General features: G+C 37.0%; 2 protein-coding genes across 8 annotated transcripts in view; one reads left to right on the forward strand and one right to left on the reverse strand.

Moving 5' to 3' along the window:
* Nucleotides 1-22,301, forward strand: part of RSPH14 (radial spoke head 14 homolog) — a 67,201-nt gene that overhangs the window by 2,978 nt on the left and 41,922 nt on the right. The window lies entirely within an intron of this gene.
* Nucleotides 3,167-22,301, reverse strand: part of GNAZ (G protein subunit alpha z) — a 42,320-nt gene continuing 23,185 nt past the window's right edge. For 5 of the 6 annotated variants that reach the window (XM_085075990.1, XM_085075995.1, XM_085075991.1 and 2 more), the window contains one exon: nt 3,167-5,244. In XM_085075990.1, coding sequence (XP_084932116.1) covers nt 4,900-5,244 — 345 coding nt within the window. In that variant the 3' untranslated portion in view covers nt 3,167-4,899. Of the gene's footprint in view, nt 5,245-15,663; nt 16,212-16,336; nt 16,527-22,301 lie in introns of those variants that run through there. The other variant, XM_085075996.1, reaches the window with a different exon arrangement.

The raw sequence follows: 22,301 nt of genomic DNA on the forward strand, positions 1-22,301 counted from the left end.
ATAAGTGTTGTTATCTGAACATGAGTCTTAAACTTCTCGTCCAGTTGACCAAAATAATAATTTTTAAATTTCAGTAGATAGAAGTTATCAATTAAAAAGTCAAACTGTTTAAATTCATAGCAAAGTATTTTGTCTGAGAAATTCAGTTTCATATCTGATGTTTAAAATAATTAAATACTTAAAGCTTGCTAAATGTACATGAATTGTAAAAAATCTAAAGGTGCATTTTTTACATGCATGCAATCCTTTTTTAAATTCCTAAATAATTCCATTCATATGAAGGATATCAATATGTTGGGCTAAACAACTTTGTGAACATCAGTATAGAAAACAAGACTTTTAAAAAGTCTGTTAAAGCTGCTCTGAGTAATTACTCTTGGAAAAGGTGTCTTTTTGAGTCATGTATTCTGTTTCTTTAGATAAAAGTATAACATGTATATATAAAAATATGCATGACTGTATTTAAGGGTTGGAAGATAAATCCTTGAGCAGAACTGTGTCACCATAGAATGGACTCACATAGAGATGGCTACTTAAAAGAAAAACAAAAAGGTGCTAAAACTTTGCTGTGAGACTATTTTGGGGAATTATCAGGGATAACCACAAATATTTTCCAATAGGTAGTAAGAGCCCCAAGGCCTGACATAGTTCATTTGACAAATTACAGGTACAGAAATAGTCTCTGCTTGGTAACTCAGCCTTTTCAGCTAGCCAAGAAACTGTCTCTCTTCCTCTTTGCATTCACTTCTACACCTCACATCGAGATAATGAGATAGGATGTACCCTGGATCAGCTGGAGGAGCTCAGCAACTAATGCACCACTCCACAGCTCCATTTCTGTTCTTCTCTAGAGCTGAGATAATTTGCAGAGCCAATAAAGCAATGTGTTCTGTGCTCGACAAAAAGGAACAGAAGCTGTACATGCCCTTGGCATGAAACATAGCTGTTTCAGCTGGGAAGTGGTCAGTGACTCCAGCTAGCTCTATGCCAGGCCACCTGCTCTTTCTCCAGGAGTAATTTAGGAAAATGGGGTTATTTTAAGAAAATCCACTTAGAGAGTATTTTTGATTTCTAAATTTAAGTATGTATACCAGTATCTTCCAGAAACAGTGGGATAGTTAAAAACCAAAAGGTGGGAAAATCCAGAGACTGGGAGAACACTGAGGCCTAACATTTCCAGAAGAAACTTAGTGAAAGAAGAACTTAGTGAAAATAATAAATGGGCAGAAGACAGACAAAAATAGATAGATATATGTTTTCCGTAGAGAATAGAAGAGGGAGAGGAACCAGCAGGAGGAGGAAATAGGAAATATTAAAGAAATTAATAGCAAAACTTTCTCTCTTTGTAAAAACAATTAGGTGACATACATAATACTTGACAGTGTTAGTGAAAGGGTGTTATGCAATGATAAATGACCTGAGCAATAGCAACTGCAAAATAGTTCTGGGAAAAAAAAATCTTTCATTATGATATGATTAATACTGGAAAGGTTTAATAATTCTTACCCATTATCCATCCTGTCATTTATGGGTACATAATCCTTTGAGGCAAAGACTGAGGTGTAATGGATGGGGCAATGGATTTTTAAGCTTGCCAGAACCTCTATTTGGGAAGAGCACAAGAGATAATATTTCTGCTACATTGCTGACTCTCAGTGTCTCCACTATCTCACACTTGAAAAATCTTAACCAATTGAATGTGTGGATAAGGACTCTTTAAGGATACCTTTCTCCCTTCAAAACTTGTTTTGCTGTATGGAGTGCAAATGCTGAAAGGACAGATGGCATTCTTACTGCAGCAGATGGGACATCTCTTCTGTGAATGTCATTGTTGCCCAGGTGAAGTGAAATCCCAGCTGTATTAATGCAGCTCTTTCAGGTGGCAGTGCACTGCATCACTGATATACCTGAGAACTGAGAAAATAGATGCAAATTTAATTGCATGATTTATCCAGGTGGATGACTAAGAGTCAAGGGATTTAATTTCAGCACCTGTCTTCAGCCAACAGACCTTTTAGTTTTAACTTTCCTGTACCTCACTTTTCTTATACAATCAGAATTTTTTATACAGAAAACTCTGTATAAAGCAGAATTTATTCTAGCATCTTGAATTCTTCAGATAGAAAAGAGAGTAACTATGACTTACTCAGAATACTAAGATCAAAAACATCATGGGAATTAAATTATTAGAAAGTTAATAGCAAGAAATTGCTCTTCAGATGATTATGTGACTTGATTTATTTAATCTAATTATTTACTTTGTTCTTCCCTATGCATATGCTTTTAAGTCCGGTGGGAGCACAGGTAGTGTGCTTTCTTTTCTCCTTCCCAAGATAGCCTTCATTCAATGAGGAATGGAACTGGCTGCTTTCCTTTAGAAATCCCCTTAGGCCTTTGTTAAAATATCGTAGGTTATCCACTACATTTCTCTAATACTTATGTTAGAAGGACTTTCTTAGTTGAATAAAGATTTGGTTTTTAATATAAACTGTCTCTTACCCTCCTGATAATTGACTACCACTTTTGGTTTTATCCAGCTTTCTTACCTCACAGCTATGCTGTAATGAATGCTGGTATATTCTTGTCACTTGTTTCACTAATCTGAAAAGGCCACAGTCCCATGAAAGAAAGAGGTGAGGGAGGCACAACATCTAATAGACCATTCACTGGAAAAGGGAGCCCTGACTCACTTCCTACCTTTTCCACAATTCAACTGGATAATAATTGGATATTACATATAAAAAGCAAATCAGAGTAGAAATACTGCCCCATTTCCCAGGTAAATGATAGCAATCTAATAGTAAACAAAGTTTAGAGGAACCTGTACTAGCAGTTACAGTATATAGCTTTCAGTAAACTGACCAAGCCAAGCAGCCTGAGTGCAAATATCACAAGCAGGCAGCAGTATCTTCTCATTACCAGTGAGACCTAAATACTCCCTGTGGGCCATCACAGACCTTTTATACATTGAAGGCACAGCCTCATTGGCTCTTTTGCCTCTACTCTTCAGGTGTAACAGTTGGCATGGAGTGCTTAAAGGGACCTCATGTCTTCAGTATAGGGATAAAATACCTTGTTCAAAATTAGATTAGAAGGAAACTTCACAAACATCCAATTAAGGAACTGTCGTAACACTTCTTAATGAACACACTATAGACACATTCAGTATCGTTTGAATTATTTATTCTTTCAGGTGACAATTTAAATGTTGATGTTATTAACCATTTTGTTTTAATTTTCTTAGAGCCCTTGGCTGAGATTTCTTGCACTAATCATAGTACATAAGGGGAACAAAAGTAGAAGGTGATTTTCCAGTGTGCATGTGTGTCTGTGTCTCTGTGTACGTATGTGCTTTACAGTTATCAAACATATATTTACACACCAACTTTACACTGAAGTCTTTGAGAAGTCTTTTCTATGGCAGGGGAAAGAACCAACTGACCAAAGACTTAGGTCTATATGATCCATAAGAGATTTTCCAGCATAGTCCCACAGAGCTTCTTATGCATTCAAACTTTTGCCAGAATGTTACTCCATCCAGTAGTGTTTCTTTATGAGATGAAACCTGGAGCTGAGGATTGCATCTCTTCAGTTTCCTTAACTTCACTAAACTGTAAATAATTTAAATTATTAAATTGAAATATCAAGACATTTAGTTATTGTTCATATCGCTCATCTTTAACCTTCTAATAACACATCACATTTTAAAAATAATTAAAAAAAACAACAAAAAAAGACTTTGGAGGCTATATACTACACAATCTCCATAGCTCCTGCTTCTTGGGAAATCTGTTACAATATTACAATACCCAGAAGGTATTTGGAGCAGTGGAACAGAATTGTCCATTGGCAACTTTCACATTCAGCAATCCAGACACTACAACAATAATTTAAAAAATTGCTTTGTGATTTTTTTTTATTCTGTATTAAAAAAGGAACACTAACGTACTTCTTAAATATAATTTGGTTTTCATGAAACACCACAAGATTTGGCAAAAAAAGATGTAAAAGAAGACTGTTTTGATGTATAAAACTCCTTATCAGTAGAAGAAACGCCGACCTAAATTTGGCCTATTCAGAGATTCATTTTGTGTAGTTTTGCTGCATATTTGAAGCCATAAAGAGCAGAAAGAGCTGCTAGTCAGTTCGGAAATCACAAAACAGTTGCGCACCAATTCCTTTAATAGGCAAGGTGTCCATGAGAAACAGTAAAGTAAAGCAGAAGTGTGTACATAGTATATGCTGAGAGTCATGTGCATGTGCATACATGATGGATGTGGACATACTCTGGACTGTGGGTACCAATATTGTGGGCTTATGCCCACTCTCTACAAATTTAAGTAGTATTTTGCTTAAACTCTCCCATTCTGTAGCTTCTGGTTTGACCTAGGTTTTCTCCCCAACACAAGCATTCTGCTCCACACCCTGAAAATGAGTTCATCTGTCACTCACCAGATTAATATTTTTATGTCAATAAAATTTTAGGACAACTGGATAAAGAGTAATTTCTTACACAGAACATTATAACACTCCCACTGTAGGAAATGGAATGAAACAAATGGAATAAAAGTGCAGTGACTGTGGTGAAACATCTCCACAGAGTTAGGCCTCAATCTCTTTTGTTTTTGTTTGGGGTTTTTGAGTTGGTGGTTGGTTTTTTTTTTATTTCACTGGGGATGTGTGGTTTTCTTGGAGGGGAGTCTCTCACTCTCCAGAACATCTATTTGTGGAAAATGATGCAAGCAAGTTGAGGGGGCATAAGGGCAACTGTGTTCATAGATCAGATTTCCCCTTTTCTCTCTTTGGGCTTTTAAGCATTTCCCCTTTTTTTCCACTAGAAGTGGCAGAGGTTAGCCCCTTTTTTATCACTCCAGGAAAACAGATTAAGCCCAAGGATTCTTAGCAGAGGCCAATGTATTTGAGATTGTTCTGAATGATGACATCTGTCACTGCATCAAACACAAATTGTATGTTACTGGTATCAGTGGCACAGGTGAAGTGTGAGTAGATCTCCTTGGTCTCCTTGTTGCGATTCAAGTCCTCAAACTGGCGTTGGATGTAGACTGCTGCCTCTTCATAAGTGTTTTGGCCTTTGTATTCAGGAAAGCAGACTGTTAAGGGGATGCGGCGGATTTTTTCTGCCAGCAGATCTTTCTTATTCAAAAAAAGGATGAGGGAAGTGTTGATAAACCAGTTGTTGTTGCAGATGGAATCAAACAGACGCAAACTTTCTGCCATTCGACTCTGTGGGAGAAGAAACAGCAGTGTGAGCAATAGTGTTTCAGCATAACTCTGGAAACTCACAACTCTGTCTGCAGACCTGAGTAGGTAAACTCCATTTATGAACAAGTGAGCATGACCACCACAATTATGTCTGGAAATTAAAATCCAATGCTGCTATAGATTGAAAGCAGAGAGGTCCGTTAGAAATCAGCAGCCATCCTGAGTGTTTGTGAGGTGCTGCTGTCACTGTGACACTCACGCTGGTGCAGCTGGAACTGTCCATGGTACTAGGCTCTTGGGACGCGGAGTTTATTGCTTGCTTTACACCTATAAAGAGGTGTAAACAGATGTAGTGTTTTGAATAGAAAATATTCTAGATTACTAAAAGAATATCACTCAAGTATTGTCAAAAGTAGATACAGAAAATGTCTTAATCAGGTATTTTTGCAAGGTCAATGTTTTCCAGTGTGTTTAGGTTTCTGAAAATGCTATGCACACATCACGAGTCATGGCTGTGATCCAGGGTAAGGGAACAGAAGGGATTTGGGATATCAAAAACCAAGGGTATATTTTATTTACAAGACTATTTGCAAATATGTACGTGTTCCATTTGTGTGGCTTGTGGTCAGAGGGGATGAAAATAATCAGAAGCTGGGCATTTTTGTTGTTGTTTGACTGTGAAGTATTCTGGCCATGTCTCTAGTTCGGGAGGAAAAAACAGTGGAGGTGAGAGGATGACTTTGGCTTTTAATAGAAATAAAGTATTTTGGGTCTAATTCTCCTGAAATTTGTATCAGTTGTGTTTAGTGCATCTCCCTTGACTTCACTAGAGTCAACGAATGAGATGAAGAGAGAGTAATCATTCACTGTTTATTACACAAACAGTAATAGGAAAATACTGTTTATTTAAAATTTACTTTTTGTTTTGTTTTATTTGGGAATGAAAATGTATTTTATTGTTATTATTTCAAAGGAAATCTGCAATAGTTTTGATCATTATTGTTACACTAAAACAATATACTGAAAAAATTACCCTTTAAAAATGCATAGTTGCTGAAATTGGAGCAGACTGGTTTACATAAGCTCTTCAAATTACCTCTTCTACTTTCCTCACTTTGTGTTATTACTCCTTTTCATTTGCTAAGGATTGACCTGGTCAGAATTGCATTGTCTGTTCTCTGAGTTCCATGAAGGCATTGATTTAGCTCTGTGTTTACAGTGTTTACAGATGAAACCCACAGGCTGGTGGCAGTTCCTGGTCATTTCCGAAGGCCTGGGAGCACAGGGTGCACCGGGAGGCTTGGCACTGCCTCGGCAGCCAGGGGCAAAGCTGACTCACGAGCCTCTTAAGGCACTCTGAAATACAAGCTAAGTTAGACAGTTCTGCAAGTGGGGGCTATTTGTTTACTTCTTCCATTGTAAGGTGGGGTCATCTGACACTCCAGCCTACTCTATATATGGACAGATATCTAGGTGTAAAAACATAGCTTTAAAAATATGTTTAAGCAATTTTTAAATTTTCATAATGCAAGTACTGACACAACAGATAATCCCCTAAAAAACATCATAGATCTGTTTCTAAATACTCAGGCTTTCCTTTCCTGATTTTGTAGCTGATAATAAAACCAAGAAATTTTTATCTCAGTCAATATGCTTTTGCTACTAATAGTCTGAAAAAAAATCTTTTAGAGCTAATATAGGTTTTTGGCCAACTCTCAAAACAATCATGCCAACAGGATATTGCATTTTAAGAGGTTTGTGCTTATTACTGTATTTTGTAGTGAATCATAACACTGTCCCTCTACTACCAAATCCTCCGTTGGAGTCTGTAATCCAAGGACAAAAGCAGAGAGTTAAAACCCTTCCGTAAATTATGAAATGTTATAAACACATACAAGAGGACAGACAATTTAAAATTATTGTAAACTTGGTGATCTCTTGTGTAATGTAAAGAAAAAACAGTAAATTGTTGATCTTGACAAATAAGAAATTCCTTCTTCAATGTAATATTATAATATTGGCTCAATATCTGAAAGTCATAAAATCCTTAACTAAACTGAATACAATTTCTTTTAGTCAAAATGCAAGTAAGCTAACCAAGAATCATTTCCAGCAATGATGCAGGTGATATTACACCAACAGTTCTATGTTCTTCATGTGCAGGGACCCCAGGGCTGGATGCAGCTCTGCAGTTGGGGTCTCACCTGAGTGGGACAGAGGGGCCGAATCCCCTCCTTTCCCGTTGCCCATGCTGGGGGCTCAGTCCAGCACACAGAGGGTTTGTTGGTCCCAGTGCACACAGCTGGGGCAGGTCCAGCTCTCACCCACCAGCACCCCTGAGTCCTTCTCTCTAGGGCTGCTGTGTCTTTTCATCCCACATGATTTCTTGCCATATCTTAAGAAGTGATATATCCACAGTTCTAAGGTCAAGGCTGACACTAAAAATACATTATATATCCACTCATACGCTCCCAGAGTAACAGGCTTATTTCTGGTTTTGATAATAGTGTAAAACTACTTTACATATCATAGGGAAAGTGAACTTGAGAGGGTTATGGCTTATTATAATGAAAATAGTATAAATTGTTGCATGACTCCCAAAGGTGTAATAAAACTTATAGTAAAACAATGACAGGCATTCTTCTCTGCAGTGTCTTTTCCAGTTCTGGAATCCTGAAGGGGGTATACAGCCAGGTGACCAGAAAAAATGTGCTGCTGTAATTTTATAATTATACACAAGCTGGGGTATAAGCAAGATAATGCCAACACCTTCTCCAGATGGCCTTGTTGGGGGCTAATTGCAAATTCTTCTCTGAGCATAAGAACGAGGAATTGGTTGCTTAAGGGAAAGAACATGCTAAGGAACAGATGGCTGCTTCTATGCTTCCAGTACTTTGCAGATGCACAAACATCCCTGGTCATCCTCTGGAACAGTAGAGGTGTGCTTAGCAGGAAAGCGTTCTGAACAAGTAAGAGTTTTCAAAAGTGAAGGCCCAGTTATCAAGATAGCAAGTAATTAAAAAAAGAGAGCTGGTAAATGGAACAAAATTGTAATGTAGTATCTCCTTACAGCTTTCATGTTAAAGCTTTCTAGTCACAGCTGAGAGAGCTTTGAAATTAAAAATGAAAAATTATGAAGAGAGAAACTACCACAAGTGAGGGAATTAACTGTCATTTGTATTAAATGCTTAAGAACTTCATCTTTCAGTCATTATTTCTCTTTCATCATCATTATTTTAAAACTGGTAGGTACTTGGGGATTTGAAAACCTTAACTAAACTAAATAAAGTTTACCTTTCATACGCCATAAACAATAATGAATCAAATTTGTGCAGGAATAGTAATATTTTCTTTCCAGAAAAGTTAGAAAATCTTTAAATGTCAGTAAATTGGAAGAACCAGTTGAAGCTGTTGCTGTTTTCCTGTAGAGGCTTTCCTTGCAATAGTGGCTGACATTTAGCATATGCTGGTAGTTATGAGCTATTTCACAAAATGGCATGAAACTCTCTGTTTAAATATCTTCTTTAGAGATCCATGACTTAAGACCTTCTGAAGAAAACAGATAAAGCTAAGGTATTTGAAGAAGGGGTAGTGGGGTAAAAAGGTAATTGAATCAGTTGTATGTTTTTTCCTTAAGGTTAATAGACAAAAAAAAAATTGAAGCCATTATGAAATAAGGACAGTCTGCAAAATAAATGAAGGAAATACCATTGCCCAGGACAGTCATAGTCAAAGCAATTCAGGAATTCAAACTATGCTTGAATAAAGGCATAGGGAAAGCAGAAGAATTTCACAAACAAAAATATATAAAGCAAGAGATAGCTTGGATAAACACAAAGAGACACTCTTTCTTGTAAAAAAAGGCTGCATTGAGTGCTAGTTGAAGTGTCCTTCCTATGTAGCAGTCAGGCATCCTGATTGAGTGCTGGATAAGAGAGGGATACAAAACTAATGCATGATTCATCTTTTGTTCAAAGGAAGTAGACTCCTAAAAGAACGTATAGGCTCAGATGGCTGTGGATCTAAATGGGAAAAGTTTTGATAATTTAATGAATTTTATAAAATTTCTTCATCTAAAAATCAAAAAGAAGAAACTATCTGTTTGAGAGAAGTAAATAGACTTAATCCAATATCTCTCAAAGAAATTTCCGCTCACGCAGTATTAAACTGGGATAAAACACTCTACCTGGGTAGTCCTGAATATACCTGTTCCTAGCCTTGGCATCTCCCAGAAGGGATGGAGTAAGCAAAAGGGATTTGTCTAGACAAAATTGTTTTGGTTTCCAAACCTTTTCTTCCCAATCCTAGGATCCCAAAGTTTTCCTGGAAAACGTTGGGATTTCTAAATTGTTGAAATTAGAGGAGTTGACATAGAAGGGCAAGTCCCACTGTGAATTCACTAACAAGTGCTCTTAAGTCACTTAGCAGCTTAACTTATTCTGCAAGCAGACAAACTCATTATCCCATCACCCAAACAATTTGTTACACAGATGTAAAACCACTGCAGGAAATCCTGACATCATAAACAAAACAGGAAGGAGCTCAGGATAATTAGAAGCAGCCATGTCAATATAGCACCTATATTGAAAAAGGAACACTAACGTACTTCTTAAATATAATTTGGTTTTCATGAAACACCACAAGATTTGGCAAAAAAAAGATGTAAAAGAAGACTGTTTTGATGTATAAAACTCCTTATCAGTAGAAGAAACACCGACCTAAATTTGGCCTATTCAGAGATTCATTTTGTGTAGTTTTGCTGCATATTTGAAGCCATAAAGAGCAGAAAGGGCTGATAGTTCGGAAATCACAAAACAGTTGTGCAAGTTCTTACAGTATAAGAAATAAGAAACATCAAATTCATTTATCTGACAGCAGACATGTATTCCTTCCATACAGTACATAATTAAATGTAAAACTCTGTCGTGAGACATTAGAGAATCATAATGACAATAGTGAAAGTCAGAAAAGTGTAATTGGGTTCAAGAAGCAATTAAATTAAAAGGGCACTTAAATGGAAAGATGTTGATGCAATCTGCTGTTCAGTTACCTGGGAGCATAAACTGCAGGAAATATAAGTGTATGCTTGATCTGTTACTGTATTCTTTCCTAAATGTCCATTGTTGCCCACAGTCAGACACAGACTGCTGCAGGTACTGGCTGTGACCTAGTACAATTGGTTTGTGTGTTTTGGCTGTCAGAACAGCTCATCCTTGGGGAGAAATCACTTGTTTATTTCCCTGTTGGTGAAAACTTCTCCTTTACGTAACCCATGTAAAATCGCTTCAGTCCCCAGACAATTTTGCCTTTCTCATTAGTCTTGCCCAGTTTAGAAAAAGTTTGTTTCACACACTTCACCATCATTTGAAGCAGTGAGCGTTTCTCATTGAAGGGTAGGCAAAGGCTCTTGGCGCTGGAAGTACTGACCTCTAGTAATTTGCTTTGTCCAGTGCTGGAGTGTTTGAATGACAGCAAGATAACTACATTTTCTCTTAGACATGGAAAAAAGAAAGAAAGAAAACTGGCCCATATTGCTGCTGAACCAGTTTTCACCAGAAAAAGTTGGCCAGTCGTTTCATTCTTCAATAGTATCTGAACAATAAAAGCAGCCTATTACACACCAGAAAAGGTAAATGGCCCTTTATACTGAGAAATTCACTAGAGGGAAAAGAAAATTTCTACAAACCCTGAGACCATTTCTCAGACTGTGGGACATCTGGAGAAGGATGCATTTTGCCCTCACAGCTTAGGCAGCTGAAATTCTTGCAGGAGCACTGGCTTCTTGTTTTATTGTACCTTTGAAGATATTTTAGGTAGGGTGCTTACAGAGTTTAGTGCAGCAAGAACTCTTGTGGCAACAACATCTGCATTCCCTTTGTAGCCACTCCACGTTGTAAGATTAAGGTAGCAGGAGTAAGTGGTTATTTTTAGCACCCTTGCCTGTAATTCTAACAAAGTTCTTCCCATCGAGGGGGTTCTGAGGTTGCCTCCTACTAACCTGGAAGAAACACAAAGGCTGAGGGGCACAAAGGTCAGTGTTCAGAGTCAAGAATGAAAAGGCAAGAGGAAAAAAGCTGAAGGGAAAACTGCAAAGCAGCCTTAAGTAGAGGGTATAAATCTAGGTCTGACCTTGGCCTTTTTTGCCTAAGCTGAGAAAAGTACTAAGAGTGCAAAACCAGCATGTTTAGCATCATGGAGAATCTTGTCTTTACTTTCAATAAATTCTTCTGGCTTTAAGCAATGTTACTGGAATTCAGATCAAATCAATTTCAAGAGAGAATTTCTATGAAGTAATTTTAGAACAATTGGAGAAGAATGAAAGAAATTGTGATGTATGCTGAAAAAAATGCTTCTCCCATATTTGAGATGGAAATTCTAAGCTGTTGGGCTGCAGACAAAGAAGTAAAAATAATTTTGGTTGATCAAGATTGTATTTAAAAAAGCCCCAAACCACCCAACATTGTAGTCTCAGGTAACAGGAATACTTTTTTTCTTCACTGAACTGTGTCTCATTCAGCTTGCAAGATGGACAATGTCACATGCTAGTCAATATTTGTCTTTGGAGTCACAACTCAATTTATAGACTCGTGCTTTACTATAGACTTGCTATTTATGAACTGTTCAAAAAACAGAATTACTGGTTTCTTCTCAAGCTTATAATTATTGTATCTGAATATTTCATTGACTACATTTGTTTCCACAGCATGTTGTCAGATCAAGAGGTGCTGTTGAAAGGAACTTATAAATAGGGAATGAAACAATCTATACAATGAGAAATTATAGTCAGAAGGAACCCAGTAATTCTAGACACCCAATCTAATTTTCTAGAACATAAGTTTTCAGCACATATATTAATTTATCTAACAAAGTTTAATAGGTTTTTCAAGCTGTTAGTGATATCGTGTAGCTCTGAATAATCAGACCTGCTACAATCAAATCACAGAATCTCAAATTAGGTCCTTTTGAGAAAAGTAAGGAAGAATGTGGGATTACCTAAGAAAATTTTCATTTAATAAACACATTTGGAACTAAAAAGGAGCATGGACCTATGCCAGGTTCTAGCAGTTTTTCAGTAGTGTTCCACTGCTTTAGCCATATTAACTTTCTGTTTTCCTGTAATCCTATGTTCCATTCACTTCACATTTTCCTCTCTCTGCAAGAGATGATGACATGTTCCTGCAGTTGACAGTCTTATTTATCACATGAGCCCCCATTAATCATAGAAAAATCATTGCACTCCTTGAAGGAGGCATAAAACCTATGGAAAAAACGATCATCAATGTAAAGTCTGAATTAAAATGTACAGAAACAAGACAGTCAAAATAAGGTTACAACATTTTCCCATTTACTAACTCTTGATAATTTGATTTCACCAGAGCCCTTAGACACCTCTCCACCTCATCTTTAACCCACAATGCTTCACAATCTAAACTTACTCCCAACCTTCTCACTCTTCCAGTGCTGTTTCCTCCTCTGACTTGTACATTCCAGATGAGAAACAGTGCTTATATAAGTTTGTACCATTAGAGGCTGATCAGATCTCCATAATAATCGTTCATACCATGCAAATCAGCACAGAAATTTGCACAGTTTAAGATAATTCAAACTTGCAAAGGAATTAGGAAAAAACCCGAGCATCTCTGAGACAAGGGCTGTGCAAAATATTAAGGAGATCTTGTAAAAATTATTAAATTGTTAATTGTATTTCTTTTTTTTAATAATGGTTGAAAATATTTTTTTCCCACAAATGAATATTTTTTTTACAATCACCATACATTCTACCATTTGCAGAAGGGTAGAATTATTGTTTTTTGTCCTTGGCTTGCTCATGTCTAGTCTGGTACAGTAGGAGTCAGTACTTTTGGTGTATTTAAGTGTATATAGTGTGTATATAACATCTGATAAAGAATCTTGGCTGTGGCTACTTTATCCTACTGTATTCCAAAATTCTTTCTCTCCCACACGGGAGAAAAGCTCTTGTACTTTACACTAATCCTAGAATTTGCAGTACTGGAAGATAGGGCTGTGCCTTTTGTACATCCATCACCAAATTTTATTATTCATTGTGTGTGTGAATTTCAGGTAGACTGGATTTTTTTTTTCCTTGAACTGTGGGGTTGCATACATCTAAGTATCTCCCATTATTTATTTTAACTTGCCATCTAGTAATTCCAACTGAAATTGATAGCTAAGATCAAGAGGTGTGTCAGATGTGCTGAGACTAATTGAGTTACACAAGGAAGTGTCTCATGGGACTCTCCTGCTCTCAGGAGACAATAGAAACAGCATTATTGGCTTATTTCAAAAACATTACCATGTGGCTTGAATTGGTTCTTATGGGATCACAGAGGGAATCATAGGAACTGCTGGTAGAGTAAATGACAGTTTGGAATGGAGCAACAGGAAAGGGGAAAAAAGCAAGGTGTTTGAGCATTTGATCTTTTCTCTTATTACAGATTGACAAGTCATACTAATTTTTTTTAAGTGTTTACTTCACGTGAGTGACAGTGCAGTAGCCTTGGCAGCCTGCCTGATATCTTTTGCAACAAATCAACTTTTAATGGTGTCTCTCTAAAGCAACTGCTATCTGCTTGGATATCTTAATTAATGGATCTAGGATTGAATCAAGAAAGAGACATTCTGAGAATGACTTATACCAGAGGAAACAAGGAGAAAAACTAACCAAGTTAGCAGCTTTTTCAGGTTGGAAGGGATTTCATGTATTTGCTAGACTGCTCGTCTCTTCTCCATTTCTTGGATTTCTTAAGGAAGTGTAGAATGATTTTCTATTCAATCCATTAAAAGGGAAAAGGCTGTATTTTGGGTTGAGTATTGCTTCCACATTTTCAACTTAGTGTTTAAATATTAGGCCAGAAATACTATAATTAATTTTGTACCCAGTTATAACAGAGAATAATTCTGGTCCAGTGACTCCTGAATGTATCCTAAGCATAGAGAGATGAGCCTGAGATGCCTTCTCCTCCAACTTTTGTTTTCCATTGCATTCATTTCAAGTCCCTCTTCAGGTTTCCATGGAAATAGCAGCGAAGTGTACTTATATTCTTGGCATTAAAATATTCATAAAAACGGATAAAGAGATGGTTTAAATGACAGATGCTGTATTGCTGAAGCAGGCAGTCAAATTTAGGGTTCTTGTCTGTAAATGATCATGTGTGTGAGTGAATGCATTCTGGGGACAACAGCCCAGAATATATTGCTCACAGCGGGAGGAGAATGGAGAGGCAGGACAAATCTGACCCACAGAGAAAGCAGGAATGAAATGCAAGATTTCCCAGAATAATGGAAAATAAAATGCTGCTAAGATTTTGCTATTAGAAGGAGAAACCTTTCTCAAGGGAACAGAAGATGATTTAAGATTATGGAGTTACTTTTGGTAACTTACTGAAAAAAATATTTCACGACCCCAAACTATTTAATTAAATTGTAAAGTCTTACCTGTATAAAGCTTCTAATTCCTTTCACTTACTGTATATAGAATATTTGATACAAAATTAAAGTTTAACCCCTTCAAAAAGACTCTCATACGTTTGAGCATACATAACCAATGTTATAAAATATCTATAAAACTTCAGCATTCTTTTAATCTTGGAAAATCTAATTGGAGGCAGGAAATACACTGACATCTATATCTTTATTCATCAGTCTTACTCAGACTTCTTATTTTGGTTATTTACTCATTATAGAGATTTGAATCTTGAGCACTACTGAAATTATTTTAGTAGTGTAAATAAGCACTTATATTCTAGGAAATTTGTTTTTCTGATTCAAAATAGAAGCTCCAGCCCTTTGATACATTCTTAAATACCTTTTGACATACTAATTAATTACATTTCCTTATTGTAAGGATTTGATACCGTAATAGAAACTTGGTGGTGTTTCTGTTCAGTTGGTCCCTTGTTGTACTAGTGAACTGAGAATTGCTAAGGGCATGTGAAATATATCTTGAACCACTCCCATAGATAAAGGCACAGTAACTGGCAAATAGAAGTTAGAAAAAGTGACACGGATACCCAGTTTTTACCACTGGCTAGAAACATTCTCAAAGGCTAGGAATTCACAGGCTTGTTTCAATGCATTTCTCTGGGAAGCTGTCTTCTCTGCTTTCAAAGTGGAGCAGTCTTGCATTGTAAGTGTGTTTATAGAGTTTCTTGTGGAATTTTGTGACTGTCCAAATTCTCCTTCAGTTTATCTTACTCCCTGCTTCAGCTTAATCCACTGTCCTAGAAGTCTGCACCCTCTTAGCTTGTACAAGAGCTTCCCTATTTATATTGTACCTATACATTGAGCAATACAAGAAATTGCATATAAACCAAATTTCTAAATAGGAGAGTCAGCTTTATGAGTCAGAAAGCAAAATATCATCCAGGATCTACTTACCAATAAAGGAAACAATTGAGAATGTGCAGTATTAATAAAGAAAATTCATACTAATAAAAATTAGCAATTTCCTCACAGCAAATAATGAATGTGAAGAGCACAGAAATACAGAAGTATTAAACAGGAAAGCAAAGTACAAAGAATTAAAATCTGGAGCCTGGTTTTGCTCATATTAAAGTCAGTGGCAATAATATTTTAATTTACTTTCTTGTTTGAAAACTACTGTCAATAAAATGAAATCAGCATCTACGATATCATCTGCTGGAATTCTGTACAATTTCCCAGTACTTCTTCTCCAGTAAAAAAACTATTTCAATTGTTAAGCTACATGTGTGATGAAATAAATATAAGGATTTTCGTGATCTAGTTGTATATTTTACAGACTGTTTATTAAGCCACTACACCCATCCAAGCCAGGGACAGACAAGTTTTGCCAGGCAGGTTCTTCCCCACCAGCTCATCTTTTGGCACATGGGGACAGCCAGCCCTTCTCCTGTGCCTTTAAAATTTCCTTCTTGAAGAATGTCCAGCTTTCCTGGACTCCTTTGCCCTTCAGGACTTTCCCCTCAAGGGACTTTGTCAACAGGCTCCTAAACAGGACAAGTCCAAGGTGTCAGTTCTGCTGACCTCCCTCCTTACTTTCTGGGAATTGAAAACTCCATCATTTTGTGCTTGCTGTGCCAAGGCAGCCTCCAAGCAGCACATTACCTACCACCTCTCCTATTCTTTCTGAAGAGTTTCTGCCCATCCACTGCAGCACTCTGGTTGTGCCAGTCCTCCCACCACATTTCTGTGATGGCAACTCTGTCACAGTTTTCCTGCTTTGCAGTGGCTTCCAGCTGCCCGGTTTGATGCCCATGCCATGGGTGTTGGTGTAGATGTGCTTCAGCTGAGCTACTGAGCACCTTTTGGGGGGAAAATGAGCACTAATTCCTACACATGACCAGTCTCAGACTTTTCCGTGGTTACTAACCCATCAGTCATCTTAATGTCTTTGCTGCCACCTGGATCAGCCTTAGCTTCCAGAAAAGCTGGTTCAGCCTCCTGCCTAAAAAAACCAAAATTAAAACCCCCTGCTATTTCAGGTTGGTATTTGTCTGACCTAACTTCTAGACATTTGTTCTTACTTTGCTTTTCTTTGTTAGATTACGTATTTCTTTAAATATTGAGCATTTTTTGCTCCTTCAGGTATTTATACACTAAGCAGGTACTTCACAATCTTTTTAGCTCTACAAAACTAATTAACCTTTTAAAACCTTTTTAAATGCTGTAAGTCTCAGTCTGGATTGCTGGATAGCAATGACAGCCAGATGCTCTGCAGAACACTGCCTCCAGGACATTTTAGGCATGGCCACAAAGCGTTTACTCTTGACAACCTTTTGTTTCATTTTTTTTAACATATCTTTAACCTCCTTTATTAACCTCTCACACTTCTGATTCAATTCGATTATTTTCCTTTTTCCATGTGTGGATTGTTGGGGCTTATTTATCTGTTTCTAATTCCTGCTTCCATTTGATCTCTGAAGAACAGCCAAGGCACTATGCAAGCCCCTGTTAGAACCATCCCCCTCTGTAGCATTGCCAGGAGAATCTGTGCTATCAGACTATACCTAATACAGGCTTTATAAAAATTAGTGTACTCTGACATGTCTAATGACATCCCCAGTCAGTATCATCAGGGTGCTACTGTATAAACATTTGCACCAGTGGAATTCCAACAGATATGGGGAAATATTAATGGAAATAAGCTCTCACTGCTCTGTCAGAGTTGCAGTGGGGAAGCTCAGGCTGCTGGAAGCACTGGGGGCTTTGGCTGGACACGGCTGAAGCCCATTGTCAGCTGCTGTGACACCCCACTGCCGTGTTGCCAGGGAAACAGCAGAGGGAGAGAATGTAAGGATGTTAAACTGGAGGGGCCTGGCTGTCCTGGAGGAAGTGCAGCACATGTCTGACATTCCATCATGGCATTCTTTAAAATTAGCTGAGTCACAAGCTTTCTCCCCATAACTGATAGACTGAAGGATTCTTGCTTCTCATTTTATGCCAAATCGTCCTAAACTATTATGAATAGTTTATTTCTACTGATGGTAAATGGCTGGGATTGTAAAGTAATTTGTAAAGTAAAATATGGCCAATCAGTAAATAATGAGAAAAAATACACAGAGAAAATGTGGACTGTGTATTTTTAAAGCAAGTTGTTTCAATCAGTTCAATAATGGAAAGAAAGGACAGAATCAAGCTTAAATATCTAAAAAATAAGTGACAGGAGTTAGAGAGCTGAATTAATTGGAGTAGAGGAGTTATTCATTGTCTGCTAATTTTGAAGTATAATCAGGGGACACTGTCATTGGTTGACAAGTTAAAAGTTTAACTGAGCGTATTAATAGCTTTCAAAAATGCATTTTGATGCTCAAAAATCTTTCCCAAGATACAGGCATACGTATTCAGTCTTGGCAGCACACAATCAAAAAAAAAAAAAAAAAGAGGCTGAAGGCAGTAAAACTGCAGCAACAAGCGCAATTTGCCAAATCTCTGCAAGTGTATAGGATCTGTTTAATGCCCAAGCTTATTTAATATCTTCATTTATGACAGAAAGAGTAACTATAGCCACAGATAACACTACATTAAAACATGCCATAAACACAGGCCAGGATTAAGACAACCATATAGCAGAATTAATTTCAGCTGTGTGCCAAGGCACTGAGATTTTTTCTAAATTCATATAAGTAATTCAATTCAGGGATTTTGCAGAATTGACAAAGAGTAGTCACTAACGATCCTTACAAAGGAAACAAACAATATGAGTTTCAAGGTGGGATAAGAGATTTGCATCCACATATATTTTCAATGCAAAAAAAAAAAAGAAAAAAAAAAGAACAAAGAAAGTTGTATCTGAAAAGGCTCTAGTCTAGATTAAGCGCAGCTTCAAACTGCCCCATGAGAATATTTCTAGGTATGGTCTGGTGGTCAAATATTTGTATTTGCAAAACTTTATAGCTTAAATAAAACTGACCGCTTCTCCAGCAACCTATAACAAATACCTATATTTTTTTAAGTTGTAAAGTTTCTCTCAGATCCTAGAATGGCTCATTTTACCAGTGCTGTTCAACTTAGCCAGAACTTGCTGATAGCATAACCACCAAGTGGTTCTGACAGCATTGCACTGATTAGTAGAAAATGTTATTAGTATTATTGCTCTGTAAGGATATTAGTATAAAGGCAGTAGACAGAATTAACAGTAAATTTTTAAAAAGAGAACATGATAAGTCCTGTAGCCCCCCAAGAACAAGAATGCTCAGGGATCAGTCCATGGGCAATGCTGACCTGACAAGGCAGTCAGTTTGAGCTGCAGCCTAAAACACTGACTTGTAATAATGGAAGAAAGTTCTGAAAAATCCACCACCACCAAAACTCACTCTGAAGCTGTATTAACAGCAAGGATCCTCCTTTGTTCCAGCATTTCTGCTTGGTTTTAAGGCTAATTGGACTCCACTATTCTCTCCAGGGTTGGCATACCACAGAGAGCTGTTACAGCTTATACAGTTACAAAAATAACCCAAAGTAGTTGTTTTGCCAGACCAGGATGGAATTTTCCTTTTTTAAAATTTTTTGTGTGTGTGTGTTGACATATTACTATTCACTGTGATAGTTAAGTAGACAACATACAGAATTATGAGAGGTGATATCAACACTTCTCTATCCATGGGATGGATACTAAGTTTCTAAACTCAGTCCACATTATTCTTTTTGTGGCATTGGACTTCAGTGGGATATTGACCCCTTACAACACAGTCAAGTGAATTTCCAAGCTACATCGATATCATCAGTGTTTCTCATATGGCTTTTAAAAGTTGCTCAGTTTATTGTAAAGTTCACATAAGGAGCTACATATTTTCATCACACAGAAGTAAAACTGATTGCCTGAGCTATGCCACTCTACTTCATATGCTGTAAGTTTTAGAGAATCTAATTAACTTCTGAAGATTAAACCTCTACATGTCCAAGAAACGTATTTTCCATAAGGCTAGGCCAGGCTTGTTACATATGCCTCTAAAATTATGCGGCATTACCTACTGTTCGAGGGATTCTTCAAGGACAAATTTAGAATTTACTTTTAAGTAAATTATTTGCAACACAGTCATCTAGAGAGTTGCACATAAAGATGACAATATGCTGTCGAAGAGCCTTGTATTGCTCTGGTGTATTCCCCTTCTAACTCCTGTCATTGCCTTGCTATAACCAGTTCTCCAATTTCACTTGTATCTTTTCTATGACAATATGTTTGAGAAGGTGTTCGTGGCTTTCCAATCCCATTGAGAGAGGCAGAGACATTCAGTTCCTTTCCTTCACAAACTGATTCTTTATCCAATTGATATTATCCAGTGTATATGATCAACTCCTCTGCCTTTCAGTGTCAGTGGCTTTCTGACTCATTACAATTCTCCCAGTGCTTGACAAGTGCCTTGTGTTCATGTGTACTATGCTGGTGGCTGGTTTAACCCTGCAGTTACAGAGCAAGCTTTACTGCCTCTAGATTGATAGGCATTACTGGAATTCAGCTGGGTTTTGTTTGGGGGGCTTTTCCTTTTTGAGTTTGAAGAATGGTAGTGTTACTAGATTACTGAGATTTTAACTTAAGTTCTGTTTATTAATCTGTCAGTTCCCATATATGTCCTCCTAAGAACTATTCTGAGCCTGAAGTTCATAGGATATTAAGGAGCATTCTGCTGCTCCTGATGCTTCGATATTTTATTTACCTCAGTGCTGTAATGCTTGGAATTAATTTAAAAATCACAGTGAAACACCTTACCTAGTCTAGGAGCTTTGAATACAGCCGGTCACAGAGACTAAAAACAGAGGGTTACATCATCTCTCAGGCATTTGTCATAGGGGGATTTGAGCCATCGCCTGCTGTTCCCTAAATATGCCGGGAAATTCAGTCATCTAATTCAGATGTAAGTCTGACAACCAACACTGGATACCAAAGTAGACAAATACATCCCGGTAGGTCCATTACTTCTGTGCCATGGTTTTCCAAAACAGGTAAAAGTCTTTCAGTTGTTGTCCCCCTGAATTTCTTCTAATTAAGACTACTGCTCTACAGTGACAAAAATACTTATTTATCTGTAGGTTTAAATATGGGTTTGTCTTAGGGATTAGTCTATTGACATGAAATAGATAAGCCTCACAGCAAAGCTTTGGAGGCTTTTACAATCTGATACTGGCATCTTCCTGCAATCATACAATGGCATTAGAATGAGTCTATTTTTTATATTCCATAGTGTGATGCATTATCACATTTATGACTTTTTTTTTCCAGTTAGAGGAAATAATTTGGTGAACATGCAGACAGAATTATTTGCCTCTAAAGCTACTGTTACTATCTGAAATTACATAGAATGTACAGTTCAGGGTATGGCAACAAATCCAAAATACGAGAAATTGCTGTCCCATGTGTTCTGTGGAAGAATATCCATATAAGAAGCATACAATTACCATGTACAATGTAACCAAAAACAAATCTTCAGACTTGAAAGAATATCTAGTAAAAAATAGATTTCTAAATTGCCAGTTGATCCATCATTTCCTGTTACATATATTTGTGAGTTTACTGCTGTTTACATATTTTAGGAGATATATGCTTGGATGCAAGTCTTCAGGCTGGAATTGTGATGCATTACTATATAAAGTTAAACTTTGATAAGGGACTATGTATATTACTTTCTTAAGTGAGAAAAGGCTAGAATTTCATTTGCAGTGCTGAAAGATTACACACATGAATGCTGAAGTCATCTAGGCTTTGCTCCCACACAAACTTCACTATGAAACATCTTGAAATGGAAAAGCTTCATAAAAAAATGGAACAGTTTAGGTCAATCTTTTTCTAGGATTCCCAAGTGACTTAGTTTGTCAGAAGAACGTTTTCTGACATGATGTTTTACCACTGATAATAACAGGTGCTATAAGGGCTATGGATACATGGATCACAATTTCCCCTCTATCCTGACTGTTACTATTAGAATTGGAGGAAAAGAACTGCATGCCAGAAAGGATTTTTGATACACTGTATTACTGAAAAAGCTGAAGTATCAGGAAAGGCAAATAAGCCCCTTAAGTATTTGGCCTCAGGAAAAAAGTGAGGAAAAAAAAAATGTTACCAATGTTGTTTACTTGATAAAAAAATTCCTGTTGGAAACAGGATTTCAGTTCAAAAGTCATACAATTAACATACGACAGAAGGCTTCCCAGTTATTATTAGGTAATTGAGATGTTCCATTATGACCCCAGCAATTAGTGGTAAATGAGGCCTACTCCAGCCTGAACTGTTTGCTGCAGCATTTTGGCTTTTTCATTCGCATCTTCCTTTTAACAAGCTACTAAACAATATCCTCAAAAAGCCTAAAATTTAATTTTTATATTAATTTGCAGTGGCTGTAAGAAAGGGAATAAAAATTATTTGTTACCTGCAAACAGTTTTTCTCTAACATCCATGTTTATAAAATTACTGAACTAGTGTCATTTTTAGACCTGCACAACCTTTACTTGGTATCTCCTGCATCATGCGAATCTCTTGTGACTACTGACCTCAGGAATTCTCAGGCACAAACTTAGGTTTAACTCGTTTCATTATGTGCTTTATTATTGCATCTTTGAAGTGTTTCTAAGTCTCAAACCCTGTT

This window comes from Lichenostomus cassidix, chromosome 15 (genome assembly GCF_008360975.1).
Source record: "Lichenostomus cassidix isolate B80296 chromosome 15, HeHo_3.0, whole genome shotgun sequence".
Taxonomy (NCBI): Eukaryota; Metazoa; Chordata; class Aves; order Passeriformes; family Meliphagidae; genus Lichenostomus; species Lichenostomus cassidix.